General features: G+C 34.1%; 1 protein-coding gene across 1 annotated transcript; it reads left to right on the top strand.

Annotated features, from left to right (window-relative positions):
* The first annotated feature begins 536 nt into the window (after positions 1-536).
* LOC100373037 (spermatogenesis-associated protein 7-like) lies at positions 537-18,587 on the top strand. The gene is made up of 10 exons (XM_085493957.1): positions 537-668; positions 4,099-4,167; positions 6,496-6,585; positions 6,935-6,982; positions 11,833-11,954; positions 15,837-16,204; positions 16,590-16,832; positions 17,730-17,777; positions 18,106-18,241; positions 18,390-18,587. Exons 1-10 carry the CDS (start codon positions 632-634, stop codon positions 18,453-18,455), a joined length of 1,227 nt encoding a protein of 408 aa, XP_085350083.1. The 5' UTR covers positions 537-631; the 3' UTR covers positions 18,456-18,587.
* Positions 18,588-18,976: the final 389 nt, after the last annotated feature.

The following is an 18,976-nucleotide window of genomic DNA, read 5'->3' on the forward strand; positions in this document are numbered from 1 at the left end:
GTTTTGAATTTCTGTAAAAACTCATTGAAAGCCTGATACAAACGTTGAGGATCAGGCAGTAAAAATAGGATAGGTCGGATATAGGACCCACGTATGTTTATTCTCTTGGCCTAATATTAACATGTACACCATTAAATATACTAATATTCACATTTATAGCCCTGTTAATTTTAACGGAGTGTCTCGTGCCACGCCCGTGGCAGGAGACAATATGGCGCGAGATCACGAAACTCCTCACAAGTCACACGGTAAAAGGGGGTTAATGAACTATCAACCAGAGCGAGGCTTAAGATTGACTTTGTCTTATAAAACGAGTCATTTGATTGGCTGTTAAGCTTTGTGGGGGAGTTTAAATATAACACTACTGTTTTTGCTTCTTTTTACAGCATATCCTGTAAATAAATGTATTGTACGCCGTGACCCATTTTAATTTGACGAAATATTATAAACCGAGGTGTATATCTTAAGATGCATGTTAGATTTGGTTTATAAGTCTAACAGTTTTGGAAACTTTCATCCAATGACAAATTAGGTTACAAATTCGAAAATACGCTGTGCAACAAAAATTCAAGATGGCGGACACTAACACTGTAGATTTATAAATAGAGAATTTAAGCGAAATTTCGGACAGATGGTGGGGGGAATCGACATGCAGGGCACAAGTAGAGGTGAGTAATTGAAGTTTATAACACAAATGTGGATATCACACTACGTATGCTCTTGAAAGTATGTGTTGTTTATTGTACGCTATTTCACTATGGCAACGGGATACGCGATCGTTTTCTGACATGAGATTGCTGTTATCAATGTTCACAATATTTTCCAAGACAATCCATGATATTGTGTAGAGTAGTGGTGTAATATTACAACGTAGTGTATTCTCGTATGGCGTCATTATTAAACAGGATTCTTCTAGTCTGCTGGTGCAGTGGCATGTGATCACTGATACAGATTGTTCATGCAGGAAGCTGTAAATGTAATGAGACAGCTCACTGGTACATGTAATTTACGTTATTTAGCCATGGTTCCGCGCCATGGAAGGTAATGATAATGCCTATTACTCTACTGTTAATTATTCACTAGATTTTAAATTCAGTGACTATGCTCAAAATATTAAAATAGTGAATATTATATGCTAGTGGAAATAAATGATTTTCAGTATTCTGACCCAAAGCTCCGTGGAATCACTGCTACATGTACTTCAATACTTTTCTCTTTTGGCACAATCTTACCGGCTAACTTTAAATTAAATTTTTTTGTAACCTTTTTCATTTTGTCTGGTGAATGAAATATATGTTATTTAAAAAAACAAGACACTTCACGATGGGCTTCTTTCGTGGTCAGTGATATTTACAAAAAAATTTTTTCACTATTTTATAACCTAGCTTGGCAATTCCCACCACCAATTAGACAATGTCACACCATTTTGGCTACTTTCCCAACAAATCCAAAATCACTTGATAATTTTGTTTACTTAACATTTGTACTATGATTACATTTGAAGTTTTGATAATTTTACAGATATTCTGAGAATTATTCGGACAGTCAGTTAGCAAAATGACTTGCAAATTTGCAAAACACTTTGGTCTTTGCCCAATCTAGACTTGTCGGCGCCACTTGAGTGACATGCGTGATGTTTGGAATTACTATTTCATAGGGGTAAACCCGGGTTGTCGGCTTGATGAATTGCAAGTATTATCACAAGTTGGTTGTTGCTTAAATCTGTCGAAAAATGTCAACCCCTCGCTCATTTTAGTCAGTTGTACCTGTTACAAAAATGGACTAGACATAATAACGGTCGTTATGCTCCATCATTTTCAAACTGCAGTTGAAAAAGTGATTCGATCATGGAAGGCACTTTTGATTTGACAAAGTCCATCAAACCGTTATAATCAAGTTTTCAGTCTGTGTATCCCTGACGTACTCTCCCACCTCGGTATAGAATCTGAATTTGATACATAATGTACCAGTAATGTAAACACAACTTTTAGTTCGGCTCAAAACTGTCACGAAACTGCAGCACGTTCCGCTAAAACCTTTACTTTGAGCCTTCCGGCCAACGATGAGTTCATTAATACATGGGGTTACTCAACACTCGGGAGTTGTTTTGTAAATTGCGCTATGTCAGGTGGACTCAGATGGTTATAACAATTTAAAATAACACTTTGAATGCATATACAACATATAACCTGTTAATATATGGTAACCAACGCGTGTTGTTTTGAAAACAGCGTTTTACCCGCATCTTGCAAGATAATGGAAGGATTCCAATTGTGGACGTGCCAATACAACGGCGCCATCAAGTCTAGATTGGAAAAGACCCAAGTGTTTTGCAAAGTTCCAAGATATATTGCTAACTGATTGTCCGAATAATTCTCAGAACAGCTGTAATGCATACATGTACAGTCACAAAAATACCCCCAAAATAAGAAAATTTAGTATATAGTCTTGACAAATTGGCATTATTTTTACTTGTTTTAATATTGCATTTTTTTCAATCTGTGTAACTTCATGTGGAAATCCTAATGAGATTTAAAGTTCAGTTCAAAACTGACGGTTTTGCAATATTAGAGGTTGTGAACTTGTCCATAGAGGCTGCGAACTGCAATTTTTTTTTTAAATATTGTTTAACATTTATTCTGTATTTACATTTGCCATGAGTTCCACAGTATCTTTTTCTTACTGGTGTGACTACAGTGACTGTGTAGTGTACACGGCAGTTTTTTGTTTGTTTGTTTTTGTTTTGTCGATTGTTGTCAGTTGTTTGTTTTGTGTTCTTGGAATTTTGTACGAAAATCAACAACGGTTAAATAGGTATATTATTTTCACTTTGCAGTATATCGTAGACAGTACTTTTATAATTTGTTCTCCAGCATAAATGTCGGATTGTTCGGAAGCATGAGATTGTAATGTAAATTTCATTCATTAATGTTGTACGATGATGCTTTCTCCAAGGCCTTCAGAATCCCATGTTGACTATGTCCCGGCCCGTTTTCTCACTTGTTGTCAGTGTCTGACTGGTATATACAAAATACGGCCAAGTAAACGTCACAATATTAATAAAAACGAAACCTAAAAACCAGTTGCCCATGCCAACAGAGCCACAGAATCAAAACAATCTGTCAGCCGTTGCCATCCACATCAGCGATATGATTTTACACATCAAAATTGAGAATCACAAGTGTAGACATATTACATAGAAATGAACACTAAATACATCCATTCCGGCCAGCAATTGAGTCATCAATCTTCATGTGTGATGTATTTCTATCTATATTCTTCTATTCCCACTATCCTAGAACGCTCGAGTGAATATTGTCAAATTCGCGAGTTTGCAAATTTCCGTACAGTGGTGTAAACATTGCTACAATCAAAGACGCGCTGAACAGGAAGTCCATTCTGGGCTAGTACCATTGTCAATTTTTGGAGAGTAAAGGACTATTTATACAGGGAACGCTCCAGTAAGAGTTTGTTAAAATTGCCCGATTGGCATATCAAAATGCTGTATTGAAACAAAACATATTCTGTATTCACTAAAAAACAACATTGTTATGTTTCTAGACTTACAACAAACTCGAAACAAAAGAAGCAGTTCAATCCAAACAACCTGCGTCTTTGAATATCGAGTCTTATCGCCCTTGCATTTCCAAGCAAAAATATGTCGATGCCAAAAACGATCGATTTTTCAAAATTACTATTAACAAATACAGTATATTGTATCAGATGTGTGTGATGTCAACTGATGTTTTTTATGCGCACCTCAATAATACAGTTCTAGTTTGAAATGAAAACATTCCAAAGTCACACACGTATTGATATAATTACTAATGAGCTTCCAGTTTTATTTTCTTAACTTGTTTGGTTAGAAGTAGGTCAGTATACTGTGGGAATACTGACAGAAAAAATACCAACTGTACCGTAACAGTACTAGCATGTAGTAGGCTAGTGGTGTTATGATGGTGCATTTTACTCAAAAATACCAGGCAGCCCATGGTGACCTCAAATGGGCAATCACTCTGATTGCTCAATTTTTTTTCAACCAATCATATTGCATACAATCATATGTAAGAATATTTATATATATATTTTCATCAACAGGTGCACCATCCACTGTCTATGATGGCCTTAAAGGTCCAGTTAAAGGTCATGTGGCCCTCAAGAGTAGTGGTAAGTATAATAAATCTTTCCACTCTTACATGTAGTAAAAACAGTAAATAGTGCTCAAAATATGATAAGCCTGCTATTTTTCTTATTAAAAGGCTATTAGACCAATCATATAGTGTAAAATGGTGAATTGCTTTTCCTTTTGAATGCAAACAACTTTTTGTGTGTGACAAATAGTGACAACACTTGATAGTGACTGTCTTGTCAACTGTATTTTTCCTACAGATAAAGGTTTCCACATCTCAAATAGAGCTACTATTAATCACTTTGAACAAAACATAAATATAAATTTATATATCAGACATCGGGGACCAATCACATTTTCACATAATAAGTCATACATGTGAATTTGTTTCACAATCTGATAAAAAATAGCAGACTTGTGATTATTCTTAAAATATACCTAAACTAAGCATTTCTGCTATTCCATCATGGGTACATACATTAAATGCCATGGAATCTTGAGATGCACGTCATGGGTCCATGCATTGAATGACATGTGATTTTGAGATGCACATCATGGGTACATGCATTGAATGACATGTGATTTTGAGATGCACATCATGGGTCCATGCATTGAATGACATGTGATTTTGAGATGCACGTCATGGGTCTATGCATTGAATGACATGTGATTTTGAGATGCACATCATGGGTCCATGCATTGAATGACATGTGATTTTGAGATGCACATCATGGGTCCATGAATTGAATGACATGTGATTTTGAGATGCACGTCATGGGTCCATGCATTGAATGACATGTGATTTTGAGATGCACATCATGGGTCCATGCATTGAATGACATGTGATTTTGAGATGCACATCATGGGTCCATGCATTGAATGACATGTGATTTTGAGATGCACGTCATGGGTCCATGCATTGAATGACATGTGATTTTGAGATGCACAGCATGGGTCCATGCATTGAATGACATGTGATTTTGAGATGCACATCATGGGTCCATGCATTGAATGACATGTGATTTTGAGATGCACATCATGGGTCCATGCATTGAATGACATGTGATTTTTAGATGTACGTCATGGGTCCATGCATTGAATGACATGTGATTTTGAGATGCACGTCATGGGTCCATGCATTGAATGACATGTGATTTTGAGATGCACGTTATGGGTCCATGCATTGAATGACATGTGATTTTGAGATGCACATCATGGGTCCATACATTGAATGACATGTGATTTTTAGATGCACGTCATGAGATCATGCATTGAATGACATGTGATTTTGAGATGCACATCATGGAACCATGCATTGAATGACATGTGATTTTGAGATGAACGTCATGGGTCCATACATTGAATGACATGTGATTTTGAAATGCACGTCATGGAACCATGCATTGAATGACATGTGATTTTTAGATGCACGTCATGAGATCATGCATTGAATGACATGTGATTTTGAGATGCACATTATGGGTCCATACATTGAATGACATCTGATTTTGAGATGCACGTCATGGGTTCATGAATTGAATGACATGTGATTTTGAGATGCACGTCATGGGTTCATGAATTGAATGACATGTGATTTTGAGATGCACGTCATGGATTCATACATTGAATGACATGTGATTTTGAGATGCACGTCATGGGTCTATACATTGAATGACATGTGATTTTGAGATGCACGTCATGGGTTCATGAATTGAATGACATGTGATTTTGAGATGCACGTCATGGATTCATACATTGAATGACATGTGATTTTGAGATGCACGTCATGGGTCTATACATTGAATGACATGTGATTTTGAGATGCACGTCATGGGTTCATGTATTGAATACACATCATTTCCAAATGTCACATGCTTAAATGAATTACCGGTAATTCTGGTCTGTTGCAAACTTGCATTGCATAATATACAAACAAAAACCCATGTGTAGGTACTGTTTACCGGTACATGTGTATATGGGGTTCATCCTAACATCTGACCATGTGAGACTTTAATAGGTATCGCAGAGGAAATTTTGGCTATTAAAGTGGATTAAAAAAAATGAAAAATGGCAACAACAAAAACCTTTTAAAATCAACCATTATTTCTGAAAAAAAATTAAAAATGAAAATTTGCCACTGTCTATTTGAAAATGTCTTAATTGGGATTAATACATGTAATCACATTTTGTCAAAAAGATGCCATTATTTTGAAATGCTAGCACAGCAATTGTGAGAATAGACCTTGAATTGCTTTGGTCCCAGTTATAATTCCATTACAGGTTGTTTTGCAATGTTTCCAGTTGAATAGTCAGTTGGTGTCAGCTGGTATCTCATCTCAATTATAACACTATTCTTAATTTGACAGCTTTGGCACCTACCACAACTAGACTTAGTAACCAACATTTAATACAAGATCATTTATCAGCTCACTATAGGCGAGTAAGCAGTGCTAAAGGTTAGTTATCTACACTATCTACTGAATTATGTGATCCTTTTTACTATATGTTTCGTCCAATCCCATATGCTAACCACTATACTGGTGAAAATTAAACCAATTATATGTCATTGTTGATTGCTGGAAGCATCATATATTTGCTGTACATACGGTAATACATCCATCTTGAGTACCGGTACATGTTTTAGTTTAGTCACTACTTATAACATGTAAATGCCATATATGATATACAGTACCAGTAACTGACTTTCCCTGCCTTATGAAACATGTTACAGAAACACACTTATTGTACATACATAGTGTGTCAAGACAAGTACCGGATGATAAATCACAGTATTTTTTGTTGTAGCTGCTGTGGATACGAAACCACCAAAGTCAATGGCCATCAGTACTAAAGGTAAGGTAAATTTTCAGTTATGAGGAACCCTAGTTTTTTTCCAATTTTTTTCTCCCAAACATGATTTATCTGCATCAGATTTTATATACAATATTGTATACATACCTGAATGATGGCTACCATACAGCTGTCGTGATTCTACACCATAGGGATAGTGTATAATCCTCCTCCCCCAGTTATTCATGATGCTGGTAGACAAGAAAATACAGCAACCTAGTATTGCTGTTGGAAATGGATAATTTCAGTTATTGGTTGTAATTTATTTTTAGTCAGGTTTCATTTTCTCTACTCTACTCAGTTGATGTTTAGTGATGTTCATTTGATCCATGGAACCCATTCTCATGAAACTCTAAACTTGTCTGTAATTATTCCCTTTGCTCTGAAATTTACATTATGATGAAAAGTGATATAAATACTCAGCCACTCATGTTGCTGTTTATACACTGTAACATAGTATCAAATTGATGGCTGTTTTTTAGCTCCGCTGTCGACTTTGTCGAGCGGAGCTTATCATATGAGTGATTGTCCGTCGTCGTCGTCCGTCGTCCGTGTCAATGTTTTACTTTTTCGACTTCTTCTTGAAAACTACAAGCCTAAATGCTTTGATACTTGGTGTATATGTACCTTGGGTAGTCCTCTCTTAGGTTTGTTCATTTCATGTTGATATCTTTAATTCTCTAATTTTGGTGAATATTTCTGTCATTTTTGGTAAAAACTGATATTTTCGACTTCTTGTTAAAAACCGCAAGTGCAATTGCTTTGATATTACATATATAGGTACTACATGTGGACCTCTCTCAGATTTGTTCATTTTGTGATGATATCTTCAATTCTCTAATTTTGGTGAATATTTTTGTCATTTTTGGTAAAAACTGATATTTTCGACTTCTTGTTAAAAACCGCAAGTGCAATTGCTTTGATATTACATATATAGGTACTACATGTGGACCTCTCTCAGATTTGTTCATTTTGTAATGATATCTTTAATTCTCTAATTTTGGTGAATATTTTTGTCATTTTTGGTAAAAAGTGATATTTTCGACTTCTTGTTGAAAACTGTAAGTCCGATTGCTTTGATATTACATATATAGGTACTACATGTGGACCTCTCTCAGATTTGTTCGTTTTGTGATGATGTCTTCAATTCTCTAATTAATTTATTTTGGTGAATATTTTTGTAATTTTTGGTAAAAAGTGATATTTTCGACTTCTTGTTAAAAACTGTAAGTCCGATTGCTTTGATACTATTCATATTGTTCATTTTCTAATGATGTCTTCAGTTCTTTAATTGAAATGTGCATTGCTAACAGCGGAGCTATCTCAGCCGATAGGCTGCTTGTTTTAATGTCCCACACCAGCAAAAAATGGATTTTGTACACCATATCCTTTTTGAGTTGAACTTTGTATTTAGCTCACTGCCATATATGGATTAATATAATTGCAATGAAGCAAAAAAATTTCATGAAAATATTCGCATTAAATGAAACCACCAGTAGCACCATTAATATACATCAACAGTAGAATTTACTGTTCTGTACTCATTCCGAGATTAAAATCACAAACATTCAGGTTCTTGGACATCACATTCAAGCTTTGTTTATATCGAACAGCAAATTACCATAATATGTGACACAAATAGATACTTGTCACTGAATGCAAATGTATGAAGGATTTTTTGTTGACAATTTGAGTTACCTCTCATTGAAATATTACTATAAGCAAAGAAATAATAATAATAAAAAGATTATGAAAATATTGATGCACTTAAGCATTTCAGGATCGCATTGACCTCTACTGGCTTCAGTTGATAAGATCACTATAACTGTTCATGTGTATTTTGAGATGTTTCTCGTATAACCTCATGGTAAGAAACTTCTCATATGTAACTGGGCAAGGAAGTATAAATTCACTTCCAGTGGATTTTGATGTACATTGACTACAGTGGCTGTGAAACATTGATTGTTGATATTTTCTCCATGAGTATTTTATTTATTCTGTGTGTGAGAAAGACGCATCTATGGTCATATAAAAACAGTTGTTAGCTGTTGTTATTGTGATTTTTTATTGAGGAAGTCCTTCTAATATAGCAGATATGGTTTGGCTTATTTGTGTTCTCTCTTTAGATATGTCAAATGCATTATATTTAAGTTTTTTTCGTTCCATTTTGTCTGTGTGCACAACTACCTTGTCATCCATTTCAACATTCATAATCTTTGGCCTCAGCTGATGATTCTTTCAAAAATACCTGAAAATGATTTATTTAAATGAATAGACTTATTAATATGCTTATTAATTTTCATGTATGTATTTCTACAAATAACTAGCTGTAAAATAGGCATTTTATAGGATTTATTCCCATTCTATTTATAGAAATATTGTTCTGCTACCAAGTATCATGGTACAATGTAATATTGTTGTATCATGGGTTGTATGTCATGTTGATTTTGTCTAAATCTGAATAATCTACACATTATTTAACATATTGCACATTCTGCTGTATACATGTCAATTTCAAATACAAAAAAAATGGATCAGTGACTGTGTCATGCACCATGTTACATTGTAGTTTTAAAATAAAATGTCAGACTTTAGCACCATCAGAGATATATTTTATTTACAGAGATACCATTTTTTTTAAATATATAAATTAAAAAAAAAACACACAGGTAGCATTTTAAGAGACCTGAATGATGCATAGAAATTAAACCTTTATTTTCAAAAAAATAGAAGTCCAATTGCCACCACAGCATTGGAGTTCATATGGCCCTGTTTCTCATTTATAAAACACAGACACCATGAGAGTTCCTGTCAGCACATTGTTTGGCTCTGCCTACTTCTTGTTGAGAAAACACAGACATTATGAGAATTCAGAACAGTACATTGTTTGGGCTTGAGAAAACACAGAAACCATAAAAAATTTATAGCGAAACATTGTTTGGCTCTGTTTTCTAGTTGAGAAAACTTTTGCATTGACGTTGACACTATGGTATAGACTGGAGGTAGGATAATATGGTTGTGTGCAGTGTAGATGTATATTGATATTGTGTTTAAAGTGCCTGTGCAATGCCCACCCACACGCTTCCCATTTTAGATCTGTGCCCCACTGAAATGGGCAATTATTGATTTTTTTTGCTGAAAATGATTACTCGTATCCAAGTAAATTTGAGATATTTCCCGTGCTGTAGCCACGCCCACCTATTCTGAAACGGTCTATTGTTTCCAGATTTCCGACTCTCGCTGAAAGGGCGCCACCAAATGCAAAAATATGAGAGGAAGCCATACCCCTGGGCTGTACTTTTATATCACTGTGTCATTCAACGTACAACTGTACTTTTAAACGATATACATTTTTTAATCGGCGTTTCTTTTGTCTATTTTATTTTAATTTTTGAGAGAGCGAATTTTTAGAAGTTGTTTTCACAACAAACTTTTATGATGGTTAAACGTTGTGTTGTGGGCGGTTGCAGTAATGCGTATAGTCATAGTGTAAGTATTTACACGTTTCCAATCGATCTGAAGGTGCGAAATCGGTGGACGAAAGCCGTGAAAATAATGAGAAAAGGTTGGGGTGGACTTCTTCCTAACAGTGTCATATGCAGTGTCAACTTCTGCACCTCAGATTCTTTTTTTTTGAAAAACTGTCCTTGTCCATGACAAAACAACTAGGTTTTAACGAGAAACGCCGACAATACAAAACGTTTTCGAAAAAATAGATCCCGGACCAGCCCATGATCACTGAGATGGATTTCAGAAGGGGGAGAGACGTCGAGTATGTGTTTCAAATAATTTGATTTTTTTTTGCGATCCTGATTATCGCTCTATAGAGACCACCCGTGTTATGTAAAAAGGTAGCAGTAATTTTGATAATGACACGAAAACGAAGCGTCAGACAAACAGGAAATTACGCAGCCCTCACGCTGTTTTCATTTTCGCAGGCTAAAAGTGTCTGAATTGTTCGGTTATTGGTGTTGAATGTCGAATTCACACCTTTGTTGCCTTTACTTGCAGCTTGATCGGCGTAATAATTTACGGAATAAGAATCCGGGCTTGAGCTGTCAATGTATTTTTTTAATATGATGTCATAATCATGAAAATCACGCTAAATCCACTCTGAATTTGTCTGTATGTGAGTCGCTCTCAATTATTTTTGTTATCCAATTAAACGCCGCCATTCATGCACTTGTACCCCTCATGACCAGACGCGTTCACCCATTACAACGCGGCAGTCATTTATTTAGTAACTGTGTTTTGTCGTTTTTTTTAAATTATTTCTCTATTTTATAAATCAATAGTTTCTAGTAACCTGCTAAATAACAAGACGATTCAGCCGTCAAATTTGATTTTGTCCAATGCCAGAGTCCAGCGACAGTGTACAAACGTGCTTCGGTGGCGATCACGGTGACTAGCTACACCAGACCGGACATATTTCGCATCTGACTCAACTCCATGCAACAAACTTGATACTATGTGTTCATTATGGTCCATTCTTCCTCGAAGAACAAGTTCATAAGTGGTAGTTTAGTCAAAGACGAGAAAACAGCACAAGAAATTTGCCTTATTTACACGTATCGGCAATGCAAGCTGCCCAGCGACTTCCCCTTCTGACGTCACATGGGGAATTTCTGTATGCAAATGAGAAGCTAATGAGGAGCCTCGTTTTAAAATAAACAAAAATAAAGTTTCCGTAGACTGAGTTAAAACATATTTTTTCACTTAAAAAAAATTATTTATGCTTAGAAACATAAAAAATAATAATATTTATGTATCAATGGATAATTTTAGGCGTGAAAATAGCAGCCATTTCACAGGCACTTTAATCCAAAATTATTTTATTTTGTTTTTACATACAGTAAGAGATCAGAAAAGAAGAGATCTTGGAAGAGAATCTAGAATAAGTTCCAGGGCTAGTTCTAGTGCAAGTTACCGTGACTATACAAGACCCAAAACTGACAGATATGAAAATTATGATATAGTAAGTATATATTTTATAGAGTAATATTAACTGTATCTATTTATTGTTAGGTATTACTTTATCGAAGCTGCAAGTCTACAACTCTATATGTAGGTCCAGTTTTTGATATAGCTTAGATGCAGATCTCCAAATAGGCTAGCTGTAGGTCTACCACTCTATATGGCCAGCTGCAGGTCTACATCTCTATATACCTTTGCTACAGGGGTATGTCTACAATGTATATAACTTTGCTGCATGTCTATATCTATACAGCTTTACTCCAGGTCTATATCTACATGTATACAGCTTTTCTACAGGTCTATATCTATACAACTTTTCTACAGGTCTATATCTATATAGCTTTACTACAGGTCTATATCTATACAGCTTTACTACAGGTCTATATCTATACAGATTTACTATAGGTCTATATCTATATAGCTTTTCTACAGGTCTATATCTATATAGCTTTACTACAGGTCTATATCTATACAGCTTTACTACAGGTCTATATCTATACAGCTTTACTACAGGTCTATATCTATATAGCTTTACTACAGGTCTATATCTATATAGCTTTACTACATGTCTATATCTATATAGCTTTACTACAGGTCTATATCTATACAGCTTTACTACAGGTCTATATCTATACAGATGTACTATAGGTCTATATCTATACAACTTTTCTACAGGTCTATATCTATATAGCTTTACTACAGGTCTATATCTATACAGCTTTACTACAGGTCTATATCTATACAGCAGGTCTATATCTATACAGCTTTACTACAGGTCTATATCTATACAGCTTTTCTACAGGTCTATATCTATATAGCTTTACTACAGGTCTATATCTATACAGCTTTACTACAGGTCTATATCTATATAGCTTTACTACAGGTCTATATCTATATAGCTTTACTACATGGTTATATCTATATAGCTTTACTACAGGTCTATATCTATATAGCTTTACTACAGGTCTATATCTATACAGCTTTTCTACATGTCTATATCTATATAGCTTTGCTACAGGTCTTTATCTATAGAGCTTTACTACAGGTCTATATCTTCACAGCTTTGCTACAGGTCTATATCTTTACAGCGTTGCTACAGGTCTATATCTATATAGCTTTGCTACAGGTCTATATCTATATAGCTTTACTACAGGTCTATATCTATATAGCTTTGCTACAGGTCTATATCTATATAGCTTTTCTACAGGTCTATATCTATATAGCTTTACTACAGGTCTATATCTATATAGCTTTACTACATGTCTATATCTATATAGCTTTGCTACAGGTCTATATCTACATAGCTTTACTACAGGTCTATATCTATATAGCTTTACTACATGTCTATATCTATATAGCTTTTCTACAGGTCTATATCTATACAGCTTTTCTACAGGTCTATATCTATACAGCTTTTCTACATGTCTATATTTATATAGCTTTACTACAGGTCTATATCTATACAGCTTTTCTACATGTCTATATTTATATAGCTTTTCTACATGTCTATATTTATATAGCTTTACTACAAGTCTTTATCTATACAGCTTTTCTACATGTCTATATTTATATAGCTTTTCTACATGTCTATATTTATATAGCTTTACTACAAGTCTTTATCTATACAGCTTTTTTACAGGTCTATATCTATATAGCTTTACTACAGGTCTATATCTATATAGCTTTACTACAGGTCTATATCTATATAGCTTTACTACAGGTCTATATCTATACAGCTTTACTACAGGTCTATATCTATACAGCTTTACTACAGGTCTATATCTATACAGCTTTTCTACAGGTCTATATCTATATAGCTTTACTACAGGTCTATATCTATACAGCTTTACTACAGGTCTATATCTATATAGCTTTACTACAGGTCTATATCTATATAGCTTTACTACATGGTTATATCTATATAGCTTTACTACAGGTCTATATCTATATAGCTTTACTACAGGTCTATATCTATACAGCTTTTCTACATGTCTATATCTATATAGCTTTACTACAGGTCTATATCTATATAGCTTTTCTACATGTCTATATCTATATAGCTTTACTACAGGTCTATATCTATATAGCTTTACTACAGGTCTATATCTATATAGCTTTACTACAGGTCTATATCTTCACAGCTTTGCTACAGGTCTATATCTTTACAGCGTTGCTACAGGTCTATATCTATATAGCTTTGCTACAGGTCTATATCTATATAGCTTTACTACAGGTCTATATCTATATAGCTTTGCTACAGGTCTATATCTATATAGCTTTTCTACAGGTCTATATCTATATAGCTTTACTACATGTCTATATCTATATAGCTTTGCTACAGGTCTATATCTATATAGCTTTACTACAGGTCTATATCTATATAGCTTTGCTACAGGTCTATATCTATATAGCTTTTCTACAGGTCTATATCTATATAGCTTTACTACATGTCTATATCTATATAGCTTTACTACAGGTATATATCTATATATCTTTGCTACAGGTCTATATCTATATAGCTTTACTACATGTCTATATCTATATAGCTTTACTACAGGTATATATCTATATATCTTTGCTACAGGTCTATATCTATATAGCTTTACTACAGGTCTATATCTATATAGCTTTACTACATGTCTATATCTATATAGCTTTTCTACAGGTCTATATCTATACAGCTTTTCTACAGGTCTATATCTATACAGCTTTTCTACATGTCTATATTTATATAGCTTTACTACAGGTCTATATCTATACAGCTTTTCTACATGTCTATATTTATATAGCTTTTCTACATGTCTATATTTATATAGCTTTGCTACAGGTCTATATCTATATAGCTTTACTACAGGTCTATATCTATATAGCTTTACTACAGGTCTATATCTATACAGCTTTGCTACATGTCTATATCTATATAGCTTTACTACAGGTCTATATCTATATAGCTTTACTACAGGTCTATATCTATATAGCTTTACTACAGGTCTATATCTATATAGCTTTACTACAGATCTATATCTATACAGCTTTACTACATGTCTATATCTATATAGCTTTACTACAGGTCTATATCTATATAGCTTTACTACAGGTCTATATCTATATAGCTTTACTACAGGTCTATATCTATACAGCTTTACTACATGTCTATATCTATATAGCTTTACTACAGGTCTATATCTATATAGCTTTACTACAGGTCTATATCTATATAGCTTTACTACAGGTCTATATCTATATAGCTTTGCTACATGTCTATATCTATATAGCTTTTCTACATGTCTATATTTATATAGCTTTACTACAGGTCTATATATAGCTTTGCTACATGTCTATATCTATATAGCTTTACTACAGGTCTATATCTATATAGCTTTACTACATGTCTATATCTATATAGCTTTGCTACAGGTCTATATCTATAGAGCTTTACTACAGGTCTATATCTATATAGCTTTACTACAGGTCTATATCTATATAGCTTTACTACAAGTCTATATCTATATAGCTTTACTACAGGTCTATATCTATATAGCTTTACTACAGGTCTATATCTATACAGCTTTACTACATGTCTATATCTATATATATTACTACAGGTCTATATCTATATAGCTTTACTACAAGTCTATATCTATATAGCTTTTCTACAGGTATATATCTAAATAGCTTTATGACAGGTCTATATCTATATAGCTTTACTACAGGTATATATCTATATAGCTTTACTACAGAGTTTTGCTGCAGGTCTATATCTATACAGCTTTATTACATGTCTATATCTATACAGCTTAGCAGCAGCTTTGTATAGCCTGGCTGCAGTTCCACAACAATATGTCAGTTTCACAGTCAAAAACTTTTGTTGTTATTTGTTCAGAATCTGTCATATGATAATTTCAATATGGTGAATGATATTGTTGAAGACACCAGGCATTCACCAAGTACATATAGAACCCCTAGACCAATGAAATCAAACATCCCTCCAGAGTGGCAACAACATACCAAAACTGGAATAAAAACAAAGAAGTGGGATCAGAAAGATTTGCTGGACACTCAAGCCGATAGATTTACTGAACCAGAAAAACCATACACCCCAAGAACTCTGAAGAGAGAAGCACAATCGAAGATAGCCCAATCCAAAAATTATAACCCACCCAAAAGGAAAAGTGAAAAAAGTGATTCCAAAGGAAAAGATTTGTTATCTACACGGAATACTTATGCTGATTACAATGGGGAGATGGAAAGGTAACAATACATCTTATTTTCATATCCTTCTACTTGGCCAGAATTTATCACTAAAGACTACAATACCCCTCAAAAAATACTGAGCACAAAGATGTTGGCTGCCAATATCATATCTATGTGATACAGCATGTGCTTACATAAATGAAAGAGAGTCGTATTTCAATAACCCAGTATACAGTCAATGCAACTATTGGTTTACCTGCACTTCTGTTGGCTATGTGCTTATAATAAGCTAATACAGTAGTACACAATGTACATGTATCAGAACAATAACCCATATATTGTTCAGCTATACTCATTAACCCCTTTTCTTGTTACACATTTAATATAGTACATGCAATACTGGTGTTCCATTGACTTTAATATGGTTACTTTATTTCATTAGAACTCAGAATACAAGTCAGACGTTAAATAAAACTATCCGATACGGTGATATAGAGAAGACAAGGCTATGTTTGGTGCCAACATTGAAAATACAAAGAGATGCAGATCATGCAAAGTGGGTTGAAGAACAAGCAAGAATGGTTGAGAAAATGCGATTAGAAGATAATGATGAATATGTGAACAATACAACTCCAATTAAAGATGATTTGACTTTAGAACAAAGTGCATCTAGACCATTTTATAGGTATTTATGTATATTTTTTATTTTAGGTACAATCAAAATGTCTAAATTGTGATCATGCTGATTGATGTGTTTCACATGAAATTTGTTTATGTAGATTTGATGTATGTTTCACATAGATTTATGTATGCAGATTGATGAATGTTTCACATAGATTTATGTATGCAGATTAACGGATGTTTCACATAAATCTATGTATGCATATTAATGGATGTTCCACATAAATCTGTATGCAGATTAATGGATGTTTCACATAAATCTATGTATGCAGATTAATGGATGTTTCACATAAATCCATGTATGCAGATTAATGGATGTTTCACATAAATCCATGTATGCAGATTAATGGATGTTTCACATAAATTTATGTATGCAGATTAATGAATGTTTCACATAAATCCATGTATGCAGATTAATGGATGTTTCACATAAATCCATGTATGCAGATTAATGGATGTTTCACATAAATCCATGTATGCAGATTAATGGATGTTTCACATAAATCTATGTATGCAGATTAATGGATGTTTCACATAAATCTATGTATGCAGATTAATGGATGTTTCACATAAATCCATGTATGCAGATTAATGGATGTTTCACATAAATCAATGTATGCAGATTAATGGATGTTTCACATAAATCAATGTATGCAGATTAATGGATGTTTCACATAAATCTATGTATGCAGATTAATGGATGTTTCACATAAATCTATGTATGCAGATTAATGGATGTTTCACATAAATCTATGTATGCAGATTAATGAATGTTTCACGTAAATCTATGTATGCAGATTCATGGATGTTTCACATGGTGTTATGTCTGTAGTTTTGATGTATGTTTCAAGGATGTTATCTACATCAGTCCATTGAAAATATGTTCTTTGTTTTCTTACAGCAGCTTGCAATTTCCTAGAAGGCTCAACTCAGCACGAGTGAAGGAAGAGTAAGTACATGTATACTATTGACAAATGGAGAAATATGAAACCATAGTCGGTGATTCCATATGGAGAATCCAAACAATGTCCATGAGATTCTCCCATTGGAACTTAGTGTCACTGACTTCATATACCCATCATACCCAATGTCAATGTTTGCACTTATGAGAAACCACTGGCAGCGACTTCATGAACCCATGTGAAACCCAGTATCAGTGACTTGACTTATCAGAACCTAATATCAGTGACATCATATATCAGAACCCAGTGTGAGTGACTTCACTGAACCTTACTATGTACCTGCATTCCATCAGTCACATGTGTTTGTATTTTTAGAGAGGAAGAATTGAAATATTTAGAGTTTGTATCAGATGTGACAAATGATGTGTTAAACAGAGGGATATATTCCAATCGAGTACTCAAACAAATATTTGATAAACATGTAGAGAGAAAAAGAGGACAACTGGATGAGGTAAGTTGATTCTACTACAAAAACAGCTTTTAGTAAGTTGCAGTGGATTTCACTACAAACATATAGCATTTAGTAAATTACAGATGATTTGACCATAATACAATATTCCAAACTGTTTGTTATATTTTGTTTTATTTCTATATTTCAGCGTCGTATGCTTCGACTAATGGATCAACTCCGACAAGATTTGGGAATCCCCATCCATGAGGACTGATTGCTGACTATCAAACTATTTGCCTTGCATAGCTTCGGATATTTATCTGGGTTTAGCTGCTTGATGCTCTATTTGAATTAACTTTAAAAAAATTTCAGAAACGTGCCACATTCCACTTCAAGTTTATTTACAGTCTCCAACTGATCACAAACTACTCTGAGCTGATTGGTGCTTATTGAGAGTTCAATCACTCATGCTGACAAGGTCTATGCACTTCCAGTCATACTGCATTCAAATTGACATACAGATGATGCATGGTAGACATGTGTATCTATATATACGTGAGCCTTCTCATTTGTGATTGACTGGCTCTCGTTCAGTTCCTGTGAGCTGCCAATACTGGGTGGGTATATATGTTAGCTCATACAGATCGGTTCACATTATGGTACTGTTTTTACTGTTACTACAACAGCATGTAATACCAGTTGTGATCACAGGTAATGTCACCTTGATGTACCAGCAGTCTTTTTAGTTGTGTAACGACTAGGTTTTATCAAAGTGGAGAAGTGTCAATTCCGTCC

Source organism: Saccoglossus kowalevskii, chromosome 2 (assembly GCF_978046115.1).
Source record: "Saccoglossus kowalevskii chromosome 2, keSacKowa6.1, whole genome shotgun sequence".
NCBI lineage: Eukaryota > Metazoa > Hemichordata > Enteropneusta > Harrimaniidae > Saccoglossus > Saccoglossus kowalevskii.